General features: G+C 30.6%; 4 protein-coding genes across 12 annotated transcripts in view; 2 read left to right on the forward strand and 2 right to left on the reverse strand.

The window, feature by feature from the left end:
- Positions 1 to 239: 239 nt before the first annotated feature.
- Positions 240 to 6,859, forward strand: LOC122711089 (sodium-independent sulfate anion transporter-like). Of its 2 annotated transcripts, none has more exons than XM_043929515.1 (10): positions 240 to 1,101; positions 2,659 to 2,870; positions 2,976 to 3,130; positions 3,589 to 3,886; positions 4,072 to 4,384; positions 4,476 to 4,637; positions 4,737 to 4,877; positions 5,087 to 5,232; positions 5,312 to 5,503; positions 5,793 to 6,859. In XM_043929515.1, the coding sequence occupies exons 2-10, from the start codon at positions 2,736 to 2,738 to the stop codon at positions 6,054 to 6,056; spliced, it is 1,806 nt and encodes a 601-aa protein (XP_043785450.1). In that variant the 5' UTR covers positions 240 to 1,101; positions 2,659 to 2,735; the 3' UTR covers positions 6,057 to 6,859. The 2 variants fall into 2 exon arrangements, with proteins under 2 accessions (XP_043785450.1, XP_043785451.1); XM_043929516.1 differs by lacking the exon at positions 240 to 1,101 and adding an exon at positions 1,684 to 2,315.
- A 144-nt stretch (positions 6,860 to 7,003) lies between these two features.
- LOC122711088 (probable serine/threonine-protein kinase DDB_G0282963) lies at positions 7,004 to 12,128 on the reverse strand. 2 transcript variants are annotated; one of them, XM_043929513.1, is made up of 5 exons: positions 11,995 to 12,128; positions 11,410 to 11,527; positions 10,664 to 11,104; positions 10,392 to 10,597; positions 7,004 to 10,300 (listed from the first exon to the last, which is right to left on the reverse strand). In XM_043929513.1, the coding sequence occupies exons 2-5, from the start codon at positions 11,520 to 11,522 to the stop codon at positions 7,440 to 7,442; spliced, it is 3,621 nt and encodes a 1,206-aa protein (XP_043785448.1). In that variant the 5' UTR covers positions 11,523 to 11,527; positions 11,995 to 12,128; the 3' UTR covers positions 7,004 to 7,439. The 2 variants fall into 2 exon arrangements, with proteins under 2 accessions (XP_043785448.1, XP_043785449.1); XM_043929514.1 differs by lacking the exon at positions 11,410 to 11,527 and having other exon boundaries at positions 11,995 to 12,088.
- Positions 12,129 to 12,509: 381 nt separating this feature from the next.
- LOC122711111 (sodium-independent sulfate anion transporter-like) lies at positions 12,510 to 16,784 on the forward strand. 4 transcript variants are annotated; one of them, XM_043929558.1, is made up of 9 exons: positions 12,510 to 12,777; positions 13,737 to 13,960; positions 14,084 to 14,279; positions 14,353 to 14,573; positions 14,680 to 15,244; positions 15,313 to 15,539; positions 15,604 to 15,777; positions 15,853 to 16,015; positions 16,307 to 16,784. In XM_043929558.1, exons 2-9 carry the CDS (start codon positions 13,751 to 13,753, stop codon positions 16,456 to 16,458), a joined length of 1,908 nt encoding a protein of 635 aa, XP_043785493.1. In that variant the 5' UTR covers positions 12,510 to 12,777; positions 13,737 to 13,750; the 3' UTR covers positions 16,459 to 16,784. The 4 variants fall into 4 exon arrangements, with proteins under 4 accessions (XP_043785493.1, XP_043785495.1, XP_043785496.1 ...); XM_043929560.1 differs by having other exon boundaries at positions 15,328 to 15,539; XM_043929561.1 differs by having other exon boundaries at positions 14,383 to 14,573.
- Positions 16,785 to 16,842: 58 nt separating this feature from the next.
- Positions 16,843 to 20,030, reverse strand: part of LOC122711004 — a 52,328-nt gene continuing 49,140 nt past the window's right edge. For all 4 annotated transcript variants that reach the window (XM_043929338.1, XM_043929339.1, XM_043929342.1 and 1 more), the window contains 2 exons: positions 19,767 to 19,985; positions 16,843 to 19,679 (listed from right to left, as the gene is read on the reverse strand). In XM_043929338.1, the coding sequence (XP_043785273.1) occupies positions 17,307 to 19,679; positions 19,767 to 19,985 (2,592 nt within the window). In that variant the 3' untranslated portion in view covers positions 16,843 to 17,306. The remainder of the gene's footprint in view (positions 19,680 to 19,766; positions 19,986 to 20,030) is intronic.

The following is a 20,030-nucleotide window of genomic DNA, read 5'->3' on the forward strand; positions in this document are numbered from 1 at the left end:
TAACACTAGAAAATTAACGAGATAGAGCAACTGAAAATTTTCATGTCTAATCAATCAAAACGATAAATAATACATCGCATTACTAAGTGATAATGTAAAGTGTTTTCTAAAAATATAAAAATAATATTAAACTGATCAAATATAATAAATTATGATTTATATTTTCTTTACATAGGTGTAAAAATAATCGCAAATCATTTTGTTTGCAATTCTCTTGAAGAGTTAATATTATACTCAAATTTCAATTATTAGTCATTGTATAAGTAAGTAACATATATCGTGATATTTTTAAAAATGCTATCTGGTTTAAACTTTTATCGATCATTTTAGAGATATACACTTTCATTTCGAAAATATTGTTTTTACAACAAGACAATTAACAATAGGACGATATTGAAAGCTTATCGTTAAACACGTCAAGTAAAAACTAGTAAAATACAATTTTTATTTTTAGTATTATGAACATGTACATTGAATGCTCAAGTCGCGAATGTAATCCATCAATTTTTCTCTCTTTTCGACGTTATTTTTCAATAAAACGTCAATATGAGAATAGATTTATTGCCTTCCGTGAAAAATGATCTTGTTCGCGATGTTTGAACACTTGTATTCAAACAAATAATTACGCCGCGTTTTACATATTCCGCTATTCTTTAATATTCATTAGTGCGGATAAAACTAACACGATTGCAATTTTTTTCATACTCTTTACATTCTTTTCTATCGTGTTCAACCATATTTTTCACTTACACCATCGAGTTCTTCGATTCGAAATGAAAAAAATTTCATGGCAAATTTTCATCAAACAACAATAATTTCTGATTTACTTTCACGGATTCATCGTTACGCTTGCTCCGTTAACATGCAAAACACATAGTCGTTCAAGACCACGCGACGTCCTTGTAATTACAGTCATGTACACGATGTTCGGCATACGACGATAAGAATTTCAACCATTCTCTTGGAACAAGAAGTTCACCGTTAAAAAGGATTCGAATGAGAAAGAAAAGTGTAGCGGAACGTATACGTCGTCGAAGCAATTGACACATTCCACGATAATCCACCAAAGGAATCCCGTGCTGGAACAATCGAGCATCCGTGGTGAGTCCGTTGTTTCTAACAAACACGCTGTGCTTTTGTTTCTGTATAAAATGCACATCGATACACTTTTCATAAACATTTATTCATTATTGGCGCGTTACGTTACGAGCGTAATTGTAGAGGCATAGTCACGCCAAGTGTCATAATCACTTTTATCGTTCGTGCAAATTTTTCTTATTTTAAGATTAAAAATTGATGCAGGTCAACGATGCAATCTTTTTGAGACTTCGCATCTAATGATACAGATGAAATTAACACAGTGCGAAATGATACGAGATGAGATTTGACGCAGTGTGAAATCATCGTAGTGCAAAATTGTTATCTAAAATTGTGATATCAATTTTTTTAATCTAAATCTTACCTTTTTAATAATAATAAATGATACATATTACAATTATTAAGTTAAAAATACAAGACTATGCACGAATTTTTATTTAATCTATAATGCGAAGAATAGAATTCCTAACAATGAAAAATTTATATGATTATTCTATATTAATACGTGTTTAAAAATCTAAAAATTGTAAGATTATATTGTTGATCATACTTAATTCTATTCCATAAACAAAATACATATAATGACAGCAACTTGTTGCTCGATTCATTCGTATCTATTATCAAACGAAATATAATTAATAAAAGAAATAAACAAAAATTGCAACATGTTCCCTACAATTTTAACTTTACTAATTAGTTAAAGAACGAAATAATAATGAACATAATGATATGAAATATGAAAAGACAGGATGCGAGAAATGTGTAGGTCAAGGTATAAGATAAAAAACGTTAAATGAATCAGTAGAATCGAAAATGTTGAAAATTTGTATACGAGTCGGTTGAAAAAAAGATTCGGTTGTTGTTCGGTTAATTAACGAACATAATAATCTTGCCGAACCCAGTATCCATTTAGGGAAGGACTGACGCATGCGTTCGCATCCTGACATTTCAAAGAGTAGTGGGGAAACGAGGCACGTGTGAAACAGCTGTAGATTTAATCAGTGTACAGAGCAGGTACGAGGTACCGCATCAATCGTTAATCTTCTTTCGTCCAACAAACGTTTCGTCCACCGATATTTCTTCATTTCTTCATCGTGATTCCTTCGGGTCCTCGTTGCGTTGGTTCACAAACTGGTTCATCGCGGTTACTCCTTGCGATAACTTTCTTCGTGACAGATGAAAGTGAAACTGGAATTTGAAAACTGTTATAATGAACGGTACAGTGAGATATTAACGTACGATTTCCGCGATAACTGTCGAGAAGGAAAACTGGAAAATCACGTGCTCAAACGATCACACGTGACCACCACTCAGTTAGTGACGTTAAATCGTGTTCTCGCGCGTAAAATCACTTACTAATTGTCGCTCGAAAAATTCGTTAATTGCCCGCTTGTTGTTTCATCGGAGAGACATTGAAACGACGATTGCGATGCCAGTTAATGAGGCGATGCAGCTCGCATATTAAGAGGACAGGCCGATGAATTATGACGATCTGCCGATTGAAACTTGAAATCGAAGTTCTTCCTTCGTTCAAATCATTGGATCGTGTTATATTTTCAGAATTTCAAGTTGACACGATGTGCTGAAACTGTCGAAAAAGAGGATTCGTTAGTGAAGGTGGAAGAAATTTTAGTGAAATGACCGGGTTTAGCTTTAAAAAGTTATTGAAGGAGAAAATTCCTATCTTAAAATGGTTACCGCTGTACAAAACGAAGGACGCATTGGGTGACCTGGTTGCGGGATTGACAGTAGGTCTGACCCTGATACCACAGGTATTTTCCTAGATTCACGATTTTATATCCGTGAAATTGAATGTTATCAATTCGATGATCCAATTCGATCGGATCAATTGCATTCGATGCAATTTGTAATTTCAGGCGATCGCATACGCTGGGCTGGCAGGTTTGACGCCGCAATATGGCCTTTACAGCGCGTTTGCTGGCAGTTTCGTTTACATAATTTTTGGTACCTGTCGAGAAGTCAATATTGGACCGACTGCATTGATCTCTTTGCTAACGTACACATACGCGAGGTAAGCCGTTAGAAGTTTCTCGCGAAAACACGATTCCTTTAGATTTTATTTAAGACTCGAAGACTTGTGAATAGAGTAGCCTTAATCTGCTCGTACAGTGGTTAAATTCGCGAACATCATAGCGGACAATTGGATCTCGTAATACGATAATGACAGTTGAAAAGATGTTGCCACTCTTTTGAAACTCAATTATCGCGAGAATATATTGTGTATTAATTTGCGCAATTCTTTCTTTAGTCTTCTTTAGTCTCTTCTTTGAAGACTTCTCTTCCAAGAACCATCTACTTCTAATATTTTTTATCACACTAATAATAGTCAAAAATACTCTTGGCTTTTGAACGAACGAATCAAAAGCCTCGTTCGATCATTCGTTATCCTTGATTCCGGAAACATATGGTCAAATTACTTCTTTCCGTTCCCAATGTCTAACTCCTCTTTTCATTTCGATCGTGTTCCAGGGGTATTCCAGATTACGCAATCCTCTTGTGTTTTTTATCAGGATGCGTCACGATAGTTTTTGGAATTCTTCGGCTGGGTTTCCTTGTCGAGTTCGTTTCCATACCGGTCGTCTCTGGATTCACGTCTGCGGCAAGCTTAATTATCGCCTGCAGTCAAATAAAAAGTTTGCTGGGTATAAAAATACACGGGGAAAGTTTCGTTGAGATTTGGCTGGAATTGGCAAACAATATCCATCGAACCAGAATCCCTGACCTGATCTTGTCTTGTTGCTGCATTCTAATTCTATTGACCTTGAAGGTAATTCACCATGAACGCTATCGTTCAGCAAAACTAGTTCTTATGCGCCGTGAATACGTAAGAATACGTAAGAAATACGTAAGAAAGGAAAAAAAAAAGATAGAAAACCAAGCGAGAAAAAAGAGATAGAATACGTACGTTATTTTTTTCTTTTTTTTTTTTTTTGTATTTTCCTCTTGTTTCAGAAACTCAAGGACATCAAAGTCTCGAATGGAATATTAAGAAAATTGATCTGGTTCGTGGGAACTGGCAGGAATGCTCTTGTGGTGATTTTGTGCGCTGTCGCATCGTACGTGTTTGAAAATCACGGCAAAGCGCCTTTCGTTCTTACAGGCCACATCGATGCCGGCCTACCCACCATCGCTCCACCATCATTCTCGATCACTGTTGGAAATCGAACCGAAACTTTCGTTGAAATCTGCAAAAATTTGGGTTCCGGTATAGTGATCGTTCCATTGATCTCGATCATCGGAAACGTAGCCATTGCGAAAGCATTTTGTAAGTTTTCAAACGGATATTTGATTTCCCAATAAAATTGACATTTCGTTCGATCTTTTTTTCCTCTAAAACGTTAATTGGCTTTTCAAAGCGCGAGGACAATCGCTCGACGCCACTCAGGAAATGTTAACTTTGGGTCTATGTAACGTTGCTGGCTCGTTTTTCCATTCCATGCCAGTGACAGGCTCCTTTTCCAGAAGCGCCGTGAACAATGCTTCCGGCGTGAGAACACCCTTGGGTGGTATTTACACAGGTAAATCTCGCAAAATGTCTACGATTGGAAAGATAACAGGAGAAAATGGAAGAAGGAAAAAAATTGAAAATTTATGGAAATCGATTACATTCGCCATAGGTATTCTAGTCATTCTTGCTCTGAGCTTACTCACGCCGTACTTCTATTATATTCCAAGAGCGACTTTAAGCTCCGTGATAGTCTGTGCGGTGATATTCATGATCGAGGTAAAAATGATACGGCCACTTTGGAAATGCAGCAGTGAGTAGAAAAAAAAATAAAATTGATGATTGAAAAAAATATGATAAATAAATAAAATACGATGAAGTGTTTCAAACGTGATGTATGTATATATATATATATATATATGAAATCTCATTATAGGATTTCATAGATCATTCGAAGAATGTTAATGATATGCCATATATCTAATCACTTCGAAAGAATCTAATTCAAAAATATGATTCCAGAACGAGATTTAATCCCGACATTTATAACATTCTTCGCATGTTTGTTCGCCGGAGTTGAATTAGGAATTTTAATAGGGGTAGCAATTGATCTGGCAATATTAGTTTATTTCAATGCCAGGCCGACAATATATATCGAATACAGAAATGTAAGTACATAACAATATTGACAAAGATTCGAGAAAGAGATTGCTATTGTTTTAAAAATATCCTCATTTTTTACCGCAGACTTCTACGTTAAGTTACATCCTCGTGCGTCCCAGCGCCGGATTACTCTTCCCAGCGGTGGACTACCTAAGGATATATCTGTTAGAGAACTTAGCTAAGGATCATCAAAAATTACTGAAAACTTTCAAGAACACGAAAATCGTCGTTCTAGATTGCAAGCACATCGATAAAATTGATTTCACTGCGGCGCGTGTATGGATAATAATCTTAAGTAGCTGATTTCGAATTTGGCCTGGATTTTACTTCTTCGAGCCTTTTCCTATCCTCTCTTCTACGTTCATGTTACAAAGATAATTTTTTTCTTTTCCTTTTGTCGTGTTTACAGAGAAAATAGCGTAATAGTGGTAATTTTTATTATTACGATGGTAACAAAGAAAAAAATATAACTCGATTGCTCAACAATCGCTCAAAGATGTAAGATCTAGGACAGATTTGAACACATTTAAATTTGTTCAAATTCTTCCATTTGTAACATTTACAGGGATTAAATATGGTTATGAGAGATTTCAAAGAAAAGAATCATTGCTTGATCATGTTACAACCCTCCAAGGAAGTTTTACGAAGTATTCAATCGCTCTCCAAAGAAACGATTGAAGTGATTAATACCGATACCGAGCTCGTAACTGCTTTGAAAGAATTGAACACGACCAAAGCGATCAAAAAAATTGGTACGGAGATAATAGATATGTCGAATGGGACAACTACCAATGATGTGAGAAATGAACTTACGAGTACGAAGCTTTGAAATCAACTATGAATTTACAGAACAAAAATTTGAACGAGATATCAAGAATTAGATGTTCAAAAAAATATTTAAAATTTCTATAGATTTCTTTTTTTTTTTTTTTATTTCTCCTTTTTCTAATTTTTCCCTTTTTTTTCTTTTCTTCTTTTTTTATATATATATATATAATATCTGAATTGAGTTGTATTAGACTATCAACGATATTGTATAAAATCGTAATGAACATTAACGCATGTTTATGATGTACATATGAATCGTATGATAATTCGTACATTTTTTAAACTTTTTATAAAGATATATGAATCGACCAGCAATGATATTGTTTATCAGAAATTACTTTTTTTTTTATCTGTTTCAAAGAGATTCTATTGACACGTGCATTTCATAATACAGATGAAAGAATAATACTGTGGTTATAAATGCATATCAGAATATGTCGAAGGATTATAATATATATTTTTATATATATATATATATATATAACATCTACCAAATATGGCAAGTTTACGTTTTATTTTGTAAAAACTTGTAAGTCCTCGAAAAATAAACTATATGATATTTCTTAACAATATAAGTAATATTTAAACAAAAATATATATATTATATAAAACTCTTTGCCTTCAAATGACACAGAAAAAAACGACGAAGTAAAAAAACTATGAATCGATATTAGGTCGTGAAAATTAAATTATTTAACATTGTAATCAATTAAAGTCTAAATCATCATTATAACTATTATTGTATACGTATACGGAATTTAATTTAATAGAAAAATAAAGAAATAAAATTGTTTATAATGTGAACTAAATACTAAACAGTCATAATACTTTCGATAGTAGGAACATAAAAAGTATTTTGCAAATTTGCATTTCTAATTACATATCGTGTATCATCTTTTCGTATTAATTACACGATATGAAGCGCCTAGTAAAAAGCGCTTAATTATTTTTTTTAAAAGTACATAGAATCCAAGTATAACGAGTAACATCAATGTCTAGTAATAATGATGAATATAAATATTTGAAGAAAATCTAGAAAATAGATTTGCTACTTTCACACTGTTACGATAGGAAACAAGACGAACTGTCGCATAATATTTCTGACAAATGGCAGTATCATATAAACTTCTTTTAAAGCTTCTCAACTTGAAAACTATTTTCTAGTAGTGCGTGACATCTAATATGACGTATGTGATATTATATCTAGATTAATTAAAAAACTGACTTTTACGATATACATATACATATATGAATATAACGATGATACAAACAAGATGAAAAATTGTAAGGTAAATGTGCAACCATTTTTTGTACCGTTTAATTGCAATTATCTATTGAAAAAAAAGAAATAAATATATATGCATTTTTCGCCATTTTTCTAGGCTTACTGATCCATCGTTTTGCGCATACCACGTCCGATATTTATCCTGGATGAAAGTTCTTTTGGTGATACATGATAAGCTGTATTCTTTTGAAAATGAGGAATATAATGTTGGGTATTAACAGTATGCATGTTGTAAGTTACAGGTTTTATATCCGATCGTATGGATGAATTCTGAATAGTATCAGTCTTCCGTGGATAATTAACTCCATAATACATACATTCTCTTGGTGATACCATAGGTGGTACACATTCTGAGTCGTTTTTCGATACGTCATCTTTCCTATTATCCTGATTATTATTAAATACAGGACAAGTTTCTGGAATTCTTTGATAACCAGTAGCAAGAGGACGTGGTGCATATTTCTGATTCATTTGCATGTGCATATTTGATGAACCATTCCTCGTAACGGGATCCATCGTGATCGCATATGAAAACGGTACCATTAATTGATTATCTTGAGAACAATTTTGATATTCATTTGGCACAGATGTTCGATATTGACTAGTTCTCATATGAACGTCCATAGTATTATCTTTCATCCTGATGTTATTCGTTTTACAATTTTGCATATTTCCCATATAATTATCAAGTTTTACAGGAACAGAAAAATTTGGAGTATTTTCCAAAGGTTGCATCTGTTGAAAATGTTTATACAAGTTGTTTTGCATAGACGTCGATACGGGACAATTAACAGAGTCTGTCAAGTTATTTGCTGATAATACTTGATTGGGAAATGTATTGCAATTACTGTACGGAGGACTTTGGAATAAAGGTGCCGGATATTGCAATAATGGATTCCAACTTTGCATACACATTGGTGGAACGTAAAATAACGGATGTTGTAAATAACTTGTTTGTTGCATGTTACTGAAATCCGCGTTACACATATGTCTGGAATTTTGAATAGGGATATTCACAGAATGTCCAGGATTCATCATATTTCCAAAAAGAAACATATCCGGAAGTGGCAAATTCCATTGATTATGTTGTGTAGTTATAGGATGATTATGAAAACCTGGTGGTGGTAGAACTGATGTTTGAGTATTATGCATCAAAATATTAGAAGGATCAGTTTGCAAGATATTCTGATTTTCTACGGTGTAAGAAGAAGTGCTTGGAATTAATGCATTTTGAGAGATAATTGTACTATCAGCTGTTTTCCTTGGTATAGTTTGCGTATTATTGTATTGATTTATATAGACACTAGGCATGTTTTGATAAGATATACCATTTGCCATAGCAATAGCTGGATTGGAATTATTGTGCGGTAATATATTTTGTGGTGACACATGGGAAGTTTGTTCTGATTTTTGATGCACTAAATCCATCAGATGTAAATCTCGTTCGGAATTTTGAGTACTGGGGCTAGAATTATTATATTGAGCATTATTATTATCGAAATAACTCTTATTTTGTATATTTTGATGATTTTCAATTTGTTGAGCATTATTTGTATGTGATGCAGTTTGTAAATCAGAATAAAATGAATTTGTTGAAAGCTTATTTTGATGTATAGAATTATCAGAATATGATATTGCAGAATGATGTGCCATATTAAATTCCTGAATGTTATCCAAAAATTTAACTGATTTTGTTTCAGAATTATTTGTTTTATTATTGCTATTATTATTACTAGTATTTTTTTGTTCAGTCTTCACAAATTGTACTTCAGTTTCATTACAAGAAGCTTGCGAAATCTGTAATTCTTGCGGTGTATGAATAGATGTATGTATAGTTGTACAATCTTTGGTACTATTCGAAAAAGAATTTAATGATTTTATAGACTGTACATTATTTACAGCAGTTGAATCTAATGCATCAGTCTTTATATTACTAGCACCGTTACTTGTGTTATGTGAGTATACAGATATTTTTGAGCTTTCAAATTGAGAATGCATTTTTTCTCCTGAACCAATACGATTTATTCTATAATCTTTTGTTAAATTACTATTCTCGATACTCTTTTTATGATCATCTGTTTTTGTTTTTCCATTTAAATCTTTAAAGCATGTCTGAAGAATACCTGAAGATCGTCTATAAACGTTAGTATCTTTCTTAAATTTCTGTGTATATCCTTGGTCATCTTTAATATTTCTTTCAGTATTATTCTTTGTATTAGAAAAATTTTGGTAATTTCGTTTGCATGATGCAGAACTTGATTTTACTGAACTTCTTTCATTTATATTGCATTCCATAACACTTGGATTCTTTACATTTTTTCCTGAAGTATTTTGATTGAATTGAGTATTACTAATTTGCTTATTTAATAAAGATTGTTGATTTTCATATTTCTTTCTTGATATATTTTCAGCTGAATTAGATATATTGATATTGTTAACACTAGATGAATTATCAATACATCCATTTTCTTCTGTCTTAGTTGTATTTTTTGAATATCGTTGCTGTGACTTTATTAAAGATTTATTTCTATTATATTGGATATTGTATGATTGAGTACGTGTTACTTGAACTTTATGACATCTTCTTGTATCATCTGCTTCATTAGTTTTCTTGTCTGGTTCATTTCTACTTGATTTTAATTTTGTTGTAACAGATTTATTTTTTTCATCTAATCCTTCTATGGAGGATTTGCTTCTATTAACGCTATCATTAAATGTAGAAAAATTTTGTTTAAAAAACTGTTGTTCCTTCATTCGAGCCCCTTTACTCATAATTAAGTTTTTATTATAACTGTTAATTTTACTATATTTATCAATAAGTTTAGGAGTTGTACCTAGAGCTACTTTTTTTGAATCCAGAGAAGTTGAAGTAATATTATGATCATTACATATATTCAATAAATCATCTTTAGATTTAGAACCCTGTTTTGAAGAAGTCCAAGATTCTTTTAAAGTATTACCTGTAAGAAAAATCATATTTTCTTAATGCAAATTGCAATTGTATTTTTTTTTTATTCAATTATAAATTAAAAATTAAAATTTAATTTATACCTGTCTGTTTTTTAATTTTTTGATCATTCAATTTTTTAACACTAGTCTTTGTTGTTTTTTGTATACTTGTTTTTGTTTCCAGTGGCGATTGGCTTTTAGATCTTTCATTATTATTATTGTTATCATGACACTGCTTTGAGCTAATTTGATTATCTACATTACTGTCTGACTTTGGTAAGTTAGGTATATTATGCTGACCATTATTCCTAATTATATAAATAATACAAATATGATATAAAATTAATTATTCTCTATATTAATCTATTACCTACCATTCATTATCTACTTCATTATGCAATTCCCCAGATTTATTTTTTTCCCCTTCATTAAGTCTAAATTGTTCTAATTGAACTGTAACAATATTCTCTGTCAAAGACATACTAATCATCTCTTGTTTATCTAGCCTTTCCATTACTAAAGACTGAGAATTTGGAAACAATGTACTGGTTATATTAACATCTTTATTCCAAACAGTTTCCATATCTTTTTGAGAACAATCAAAAATTTCAGAAGATGATTGATGTATATCTTTATTTATAGTATTATCGTTTTCATTTATGTCTTTATTTAAAATAGGATCAATCTTATCTAATTCAGGATTGTTTGAATGAGTGTTAGTTGAAACAACTTCAGTTTCTTCTTTTGTTCCTTCATTTATTTCACTTTTAGATGTATTATTTTCTGTTTCTTTCCCATCTGGAGGTGTTTTCATACTATAATATAAATAAAAAATAAAAAACATTAAGAAACATATTTTACAAATAACTATTAATATTACTAAATTTTCTTTAAATATAAAAATTTTTATTATTGATTAATATTAATTATATAAGGTTTACTATAACTAATAATATTAGTATAAATATTTATCAATATAATTAAATTTAATTAATTAAATGCATCTTACTTATATGTAAATATTATTAATTCATTAAAATTTCTTACAGTAAAAAGAATAATAATATAAATGATAAAAAAAATAAAAAAAATAAAGAAAATAAAAAATATATAAACGTACTGGCCTGATAATTGAGAATTACTTTTTAGCCACTGCATATTATGCATCTTGCCGATTAAAGCCATCTGCTCTATGTCAAATGATTTTTTTAAATCTTTATCAGCAGAATCCATTTTACCTATCATAAATTTAGTAAAAAAAACTAAATATAATTCCAAATAAAAAATAATATATTATTTAAAATTTTACATATTACAGGATACACATAAAAATGATATAGAAATAATACTTATAAATCTTATATATTAAATAATCAATAATTAATATTGTCAAATTAAGATAAACAACAATAGAAAAAATTAAAAGTAAAATTAATAATCATGAAACATTATGTACTACTTTCCATTAAAATTTTTTAGATCATTTTATAAAACAAAAATAAAATAAATATAAAAAAAACTCTTGATTAATTTGAATTTATATTATATGTTTTATGGTCTGTTAATATGAATAATAAAAACAATAATAAATAATAAATACATTTACGACGCAATTAAGAACGAATAAAAACGACATTCTTATGAATTTTCAACTCGAAAATAATTTTACACTTATTTATATAAGAATAATAAATTATCCAGTTACCGATATTTAATTTTCTGATGGCAATCAAAGAATTAAACTAGAATCTTTAACAGCAAGTTTTTCTTCCATTTAATTTGCAGAGATTAGAAGGAACAACCGACCACAGTAAAGGACGCCATAATACTGATAGGATAGGAGGATGCGCAAATGCAAATGATAGAAAAATTTTTAAAGTGAATAAGAAAAAAGTAATTTTTATACAACTTATTCATTGTACATCTTTTTCCCAAAAATATAACATTTGGTAATCTTAATACTAATAATATATATAAGAAATTTATTATATTAAAATTATGATAAGTTTTCGAAATTCAAATAATACCCCCCTTAAAGGACATTTCGAAACACTGGAAATTTATTGGTTGTAATTCGATGAAACAACAAACCTAACTTGTTCACTCTAAATTACCGACTGCAGTAGAAATGCAGTCCCTCTGTTGACAAATATGTGAACTGCACTTTCTCTCTAAACCATCACAAATGAAATGCCAATTCTTACATTTAGTTTATAGTAAGATCGTGTCCGGCGCGTATGTAACGTGTCATGAAACTAGAATATTATGTTTCGTATATAAATTTGCGCAATGAAATAATAAAAAATATATTATTAAACTATAATATTATTGTTAATTAATAATATATACTAGGTTATGCTTATTCTCATATGTGATCGATAATTCAGTGAAGAAAATGTGAATAAATATAATATTTTATAATAATTAATAGTGAGTCTAATAATACTTGTATTCAACGGAAGTATGTTATCACAGTTATTATACTATGGTATGTATTTTTCTTTTTTTTAATAAATTAAAATCATTAAATCATTCATTATTTTAAAACCGTGTAATATTTTTTTTAATACTTGATCTTTAATATGATTGCTGTCAATGAAAAGGGTCAAATAGTTATGTTCGTTTTAACGCTGATTGAATTAAATAATATAAAAAGAATATTGTGAAATATTGTATCGAAATAGTTCAATAATCACTGATACGTAAAATAACAAAAAAGAATACCTTCACTTATAGTAACCTTAAACGCCGGTGAAATTCAAATCATATATTTTATGTTTCGTTGAATAATTATGAAATATATATATTTATATACATATATATATATATATTGTTAATATATTTTAATATATCACTATATTAAATCAATCAGAATATTAAAGAATATTAAAAGAATATATAATTAAAATAAATTTTTAAGTTATAATTCTTTTTCAATAACTATTTTTTCTCGAATTTTTACAGAAAACTTTTATAATTTTTATATGTTCAAATAATTGTTTTTGCAAAAAATTTGCATTATCATACTTTTTATATTGCTGAAACGTTAATGTATATATTCTTGTTTTACGTGAAATAACAATTCATTTTATTGATTATATAAAAAGTAGCGAAGGCTAGTAGCGATTTTTATGTCATGATAAATTTTGCATTATATCTGACTATATAAACACTCGAAAGCCTTCGGTTTCTTTCAGTTTCTCGATATATCGTGAAATGTGAACATGTCATAAATTTAAATAGGTTTTAAATGAGTTTTTCTTATATGTATATTTTATGAAACTTATCACCATATTTTGTGCATTTAAAATATATTAGTGCGCGTAATTATCTATTATGTGTTTTATTGAAAATTAAGTTTTTCACGAAGTAAAAATTATAACTTTTAAAAATTATTTTTAGATTTACTTTATGTATAGATTATTTGGTTTTATATTTTTTTTAAAGGTACATAATTTACAATGGCTTTCAATGCAATAAATAACAAAAAATGGCAATCAAAAGGTGGACAATTAAATAAATTTATTAAAAAACGAATACCTATCGTGGGATGGTTATCAAATTATAATTCCGAAAAATTTTTGAATGATGCTATCGCTGGCATCACAGTCGGGCTTACTGTTATGCCGCAAGGACTTGCTTATGCTACCTTAGCTGGTTTAGAACCTCAGGTGAATTATATTTTTACGAACAAATTTTATTTCTTATTTTATTTTATTATTTTTTAACTTATTTTATTATCTTTTACGAATAAATTTATTTCCAAATTTATAGAAAATATATTTTTTCTATAGTATGGTCTTTATTCTGCATTTATGGGAGCTATGGTATATATAGTATTTGGTTCATGCAAAGATATTACAATTGGACCCACTGCTCTTATGGCATTAATGACTCATGAGTATGTTCAAGGTAGAAATGCGGATTTTGCAATATTATTAGCCTTTTTATGTGGTTGCTTACAACTATTAATGGCCTTTTTACGGCTAGGTAATGTTATTAATACAAATTTTTTAAAAATACTGTGTTGACACTTACTTGAAATTGCAAAATTCCTTTACAGGAGTACTTATAGATTTTATTTCAATACCAGTTACAGTTGGTTTTACTTCTGCAACATCCATTATAATTGTAGTTTCTCAATTGAAAGGTCTTTTAGGATTAAAAATTTCTTCACAAGGAACCTTAGATACTCTAACAAAAGTATTACAGAACATTCATCAGACTAGATTATGGGATACTTTGATGAGTTTCTCCTGTATCACTATTTTATTATTGTTTAGGGTAACATAAATGCATTTTCATTTATATTTTCTTTTTTTTAATTTTACTTGATTATATATAGTTAAATAGTTATAAATATATAAAATAAAATATCTCTACTGTTTAGAAAATGAAAGATATCAAGTTATATTCAAACAATGATAAACTAAATAAATATCAAAGAATATTGATGAAAATGATATGGTTATTATCAACAGCTAGAAATGCTGTTATTGTTATAATTTGTTCTACTATTGCCTACAAATTGAATTCTATTGAATATGGTTCTCCATTTATTCTTACTGGTCCTGTAAGATCTGGTCTTCCATCTTTTGGATTGCCACCTTTTTCTACTCAAGTAAAAAATGAGACTTTAAATTTCATTGAAATGTGTTCAGAATTGGGTGCGTCCATAGCATTAGTACCTATAATTGGAGTTCTTGGAAATGTGGCAATAGCAAAAGCCTTTGCAAATGGTGATAAAGTAGATGCCACTCAAGAATTGATTACATTAGGTATTTGTAATGTTCTTGGATCTTGCGCAAGTGCAATGCCAGTGACTGGCTCCTTTAGCAGATCTGCAGTAAATCATGCTAGTGGTGTAAAAACGCCAATGGGTGGTTTATACACTGGAATATTAATATTATTAGCATTGAGTCTATTTACTCCTTACTTTTACTTTATACCAAAGGGTAATATAATTTTTCTTTATTCTTCTCATATTTTAAATATTATCTTTAAATAGATATTATTTTCCTAGCTTCCTTATCTGCAGTTATTATCTCTGCAGTAATATACATGATTGAATATCAAGTTGTAAAACTCATATGGAAAACTAGTAAAAAAGATTTGATTCCAATGTTTGCTACTTTCTTATTCTGTTTAATTATTGGAGTTGAATATGGAATTTTAATAGGTGTAGGAACAAATCTTATATTCTTATTGTATCCTTCTGCACGTCCTACAATACATGTTGACAAATGTACAGTGAGTACTGAATGAAAAATCAATAACTTTTTGTTTCTTAACTTATATGAATTGTACATTTTAGACAACTTCTGGTGCTGACTATCTCTTAGTAACACCAGGAAACAGTTTATATTTTCCTGCTGTAGATTTTATTAAAAAGTCGGTCGGCAATGCCGGTATAAAACAAGGTTCTAGTCAAGTTCCAGTTGTAGTTGACTGCAGATATATTTTAGGAGCTGATTTTACTGCTGCAAAAGTAAATTTTTAAATAATTAAATATTACATAATAAAATATGATAAATATATACTATAATATAATTATTGCTTATAGGGTATAGCAACATTGATAAATGAATTTAACAATCGAAAACAAGGTCTGTATTTTTACAATCCGCGGTCGGATGTTATTGCTGTACTTAAAGGGGCTTGCGGAGAAGAATTTCAATACATTTCTACCGAAGATGAATTATTGTACTTACTATCGACGCATCAAGGTAATATAATATAAAATAAATATAATATAAAATAATATAACAATCAAAAGATGGCTAGTATTTTTCATCATTAAGTTTTTGATGGTATCCATTTATAATAGGATATTTATAATAGGATAGATCTCGTCATTACTTTATAATTCGTATATCCTATTCTTACGACTGTATGAAGATACTACAAGTAACCAGATCCGCATTCCTTTTAATTTTTCATCTCTATATTTAATTTAATATAAGTTAACATAAGTTATGCATATATATTTGTATCTTCTAATTGTTTTTTGCTTTTAGATAAAACATCGCAACAACTTTTGGAAATAACACGTGATAAATCACATGAACCACTAATGTTAAGTAGTCTTGAAATCATTCATCGAAACAATCGTTCATGTCAAGAACTTAATGAAGTTACAACTACATTGTTACATGCTACAGCTAGTTAAAAAATAAATAATTATCTATATTAAATTCATTTCAAACTTTTCGAAAAATGATTTTTATGAATATTTTTCATGAAAAATTGTATCTTTGAATTTTTTTTTTTATTTTTACACCTTTTTTTTAAATAATGGTGCACTTCATAGAACATTAAATAATTTCTAATATTATAGAATTAAATTTAAAAAATTGAAATTTATAACAAATTGTGCATGACATTAATTAAGATGTAAATATACGTAACTTTGTATACATAAATGAAATGTATTGTATTTCTTTTTTTTTTCTTCATATTTTCTAATTAAAAAATAAATAATATATTGTGTAAATATTTACGTTTTATATTATTTATGCACATCTATGTTTCATAAATTACAGTCTTTTTTTTTAACTCAATATAATTATAGAGGTATTCCTTATATATAAAAAAGAATATATTGCACAGTCCACACATAAAAAACTTTGCAATTGGTACATTTGTATAATTGGTCCATCACCAAAATATTTATCTATATCATATTAAAATATTTATCAATAGTGTTAATTACAATATAAATTAGATTATTAACTTCGCCCATAATACTTAATAACATTGCACTGAAATATTATATTCGTTCAAATTGAGATAAATTAAAAAAACTTAATTATATTATGTTTTAATTTCGATAGTTATATATATCGAATATAAAAAAAAAATATGAAATATTTTCAAAAATTAAAAAAAAAAGAAAAACATTTAGAATGATTTCTATACAAGAATATATTCTATTATATAGTATATACAATACCTCGTAGGCTATGAGGATATGAACAGGATCTAGATGATCTAATCCTAATTATTTAAAAATTACTTTTAATAAAGCCCTGAAACAATATCAGTAACTTTTGCACGATTTCCATTTGCAGAAGAAGCCGTGTTTCGTCTTCCAATTGGACTTTCTTTTATCTGTTGTTGATTTCCCGAATATTTTCCAGCATTAAATCGACTTTTTCCTAATCCAAATGTATCATAAGTTCGTCCAGCGAAAATCCCTGAATCCATTGATTTATTTAAAAATCTATTACCAATATTTTCATTTTGACTGAACGAATTGTGTCTCACTCCATTCTTTATTAGTATCATTGGAGTACAATCAAAATCTAATTCGTTGTTTTTATTTGAAGAGTTTAGCTTATTCCATTCTCGATTTCTTTGTTCTTCGTACAATTCATCACTTCTTAATTGCTTATTGCTTACACGTCCGGAATAAAATTCATCGTTTTTCAAATGTTTATTCTTTGATTCTTCTCTCCTCCCTTTGAATTCCAATTCGCAACAACTTTTTGATTCTTCTAATCTATTCGATTTCGATTTAACGAGTGTCCTTTCTTCTCGAGACTTCTTCTTGGATTGATATTTGTTCGAATTCCATTGATTTTTCTCTTCCATGATCACAATATCGATCATCGAATCCAGACCTTCATCAATTCTATCCAAAGATTTGGTTAATAGATTAGGAGATTTTGGTGCCTCAATGGATTTTGGTTTTCGCGTTATTAGAGGTTCAAGATTGTAATCTGTGACATAAAATAAACCACTGTCGCTTCCACCTTGCGAGGAACACTGGTCTTTTTTAGCGATATAAGATACATGGTGAAAGGATTCTGATCTGCGCATTCTATTCCTCGAATTCTCTTCTCCAAAGAATTGTTCTTGCTTGCTTAGATTTTCCGAGCTACCGTGTCTCTCATAACTCTGGAGACTTCGATGCTCGTCGAAGGAATTCAGACTCTCGAATTTCCTAATGTGACTTTCTATTCTGCTTTTATTAGATCTTTTCGATCGCGAACTGGAAGCGCTTGATTCGAGGTAATCGTGACTAGCCGATCTACGAAGAAGCTTTCTTTTTTCCACTTCGCTTCTGTATTTCGAATTATGTCTTTGGGATATACCATCCAATTGCCTGTTGTTCGATTTACAGTCATTCGTCGTTTTGTTTTTCGCATTGCACGATGTTTCATAATTCCTCGTTGTTTTCTTATCCTTTATTTCGCTTTCACCGAAACGTCGAAGATCGTTGAAACTTTTCTTCATCTTACCATCATTGTTATTCTCCGTTTCTTTCTTATCACACTGTTTTTGAAAATGATCGACCTCGGTTTTAATCCGTTCCTCGTAAGTCTGGTTCTTACTGTTGTACTTGAGTCGAGAAGCGCTAAGGAGAGAATCACTACCATCGCCCAAGGTTTCGTCTTCTATATCTTCATCGTGAGAATTGAACGGCTCTTCTTGATCGATAAAGTCACAATGCCTTACTGCCATGATAGCCGACAAACAAGGCGGTGATCTTCTAGGTGGCTGAGGATGTAGAATAGTTGGAACGATTGCTTCCTCGACTTCAGGTCCCTTCACAACGATCTTCACGCTTCCTTCCACCGAGGAAGATTTCGAAACTCTGCGTTTTTCGCCATTCATTCTTTTATCACTGTTCGAATCTATACTATAATCTCGATCGTTACCAAAATAAGTCACCTGCTCTCCTTTGATCACACTCTGAGACATGTTGGAGCCCGCGTTCGACACAGAAATCTTGATATCCGTTTGATGATCTCTCTTTAAAACCTTGTCGTAAATGTAAGTGTCGGAATTGTTCAAAGAAACTTTCGAATCGGTTCTATGTAACTTAATTTTCGAAGAATTTTCGTTATAAAAATTCGGACTCGCGTGATCTATTCGATTCTGTTCCCGGTTTTTATCCCCGATCTCTTCTTCCGCATCCTTCACGATAATCCTCAGTTCTTCGATCACGTCATCGATCGTGGTTTCCTGATCATTATCCGGAGACACGTTTACTTTTTGATTCGTTCGAGATTGATGCTTCGTATTCTCCGGGCTACTCGATCTCTCCGACGAGCTGATGCCCTCGTCTTCCGCGTTCGAGGACATTTTCGGCGACTGTTTCGTCAACTTCTCACGCTCCTCTAGGTTATTATAATTGTTCAACTTCTCCAACTGCATTTGTTGAAGCTGCGTTTGCAGAGCCGAAACCTTTTTGCTCAGTATCCTACAAGTTTCCTCGGCACGTACGACACGTCGCTGTAGGGCGTCCACGTCCACGCAGTTGTGCGACCATTTCTGAACCTCCTTATGTAGAAGATCGTTCAAAGTATCCTCTTCCCTGCCGTCCAATTCTTTCAGCCATTCTTGAAGGACCTGCGGCTCTAGACCAGCTTCGCAGGCTTCGGCCTGCATGGCGAACAAAGCGAGCATTAACTCGTCGTAAAAATCATCGAGGAGATAACGATAAATATTCCATATATAGTTACACGTTACCTGAATGTATAATCTGGTTTGTGTTCGCGGTGCAGACTTTAGGAAGGCGTTAAGGAACGAAACTCCTGCCACTCTCAGTGCAATCGCTGCTCTGGGAGCCAAGAGAGCGCCAGCCAGGAAACGAAATCTTCCACCTTCGCCATATTTTAACCTAAGGGTGGAGACAGCTTCCGAAACTACCGCGTGACCACCTGGCGTTTGACATACCTTGGTCAACAACTGGAAGATGGACAAACAATTTCGAGAAAAATGTTAAATATAATA

The sequence above is a fragment of the Apis laboriosa genome, unplaced genomic scaffold (genome assembly GCF_014066325.1).
Source record: "Apis laboriosa isolate Shangri-la unplaced genomic scaffold, ASM1406632v1 scaffold16_cov148, whole genome shotgun sequence".
Lineage (NCBI taxonomy): Eukaryota > Metazoa > Arthropoda > Insecta > Hymenoptera > Apidae > Apis > Apis laboriosa.

Coding starts and splice junctions, on each gene's coding strand:
- LOC122711111 (XM_043929558.1), top strand. CDS start 13,751: ATGGCTTTCAATGCAATAAATAACAAAAAATGGCAATCAAAAGGTGGA. Junction 14,574..14,679: donor CTATTTTATTATTGTTTAGG/GTAACATAAATG, acceptor TCTACTGTTTAG/AAAATGAAAGATATCAAGTT. Junction 15,245..15,312: donor CTTTTACTTTATACCAAAGG/GTAATATAATTT, acceptor TTATTTTCCTAG/CTTCCTTATCTGCAGTTATT.
- LOC122711088 (XM_043929513.1), bottom strand. CDS start 11,522: ATGGATTCTGCTGATAAAGATTTAAAAAAATCATTTGACATAGAGCAG. Junction 11,105..11,409: donor AATTCTCAATTATCAGGCCA/GTACGTTTATAT, acceptor TTTATATTATAG/TATGAAAACACCTCCAGATG. Junction 10,301..10,391: donor AAAAATTAAAAAACAGACAG/GTATAAATTAAA, acceptor TTTTTCTTACAG/GTAATACTTTAAAAGAATCT.
- LOC122711089 (XM_043929515.1), top strand. CDS start 2,736: ATGACCGGGTTTAGCTTTAAAAAGTTATTGAAGGAGAAAATTCCTATC. Junction 2,871..2,975: donor GTCTGACCCTGATACCACAG/GTATTTTCCTAG, acceptor TTGTAATTTCAG/GCGATCGCATACGCTGGGCT. Junction 4,638..4,736: donor CTTGGGTGGTATTTACACAG/GTAAATCTCGCA, acceptor CATTCGCCATAG/GTATTCTAGTCATTCTTGCT.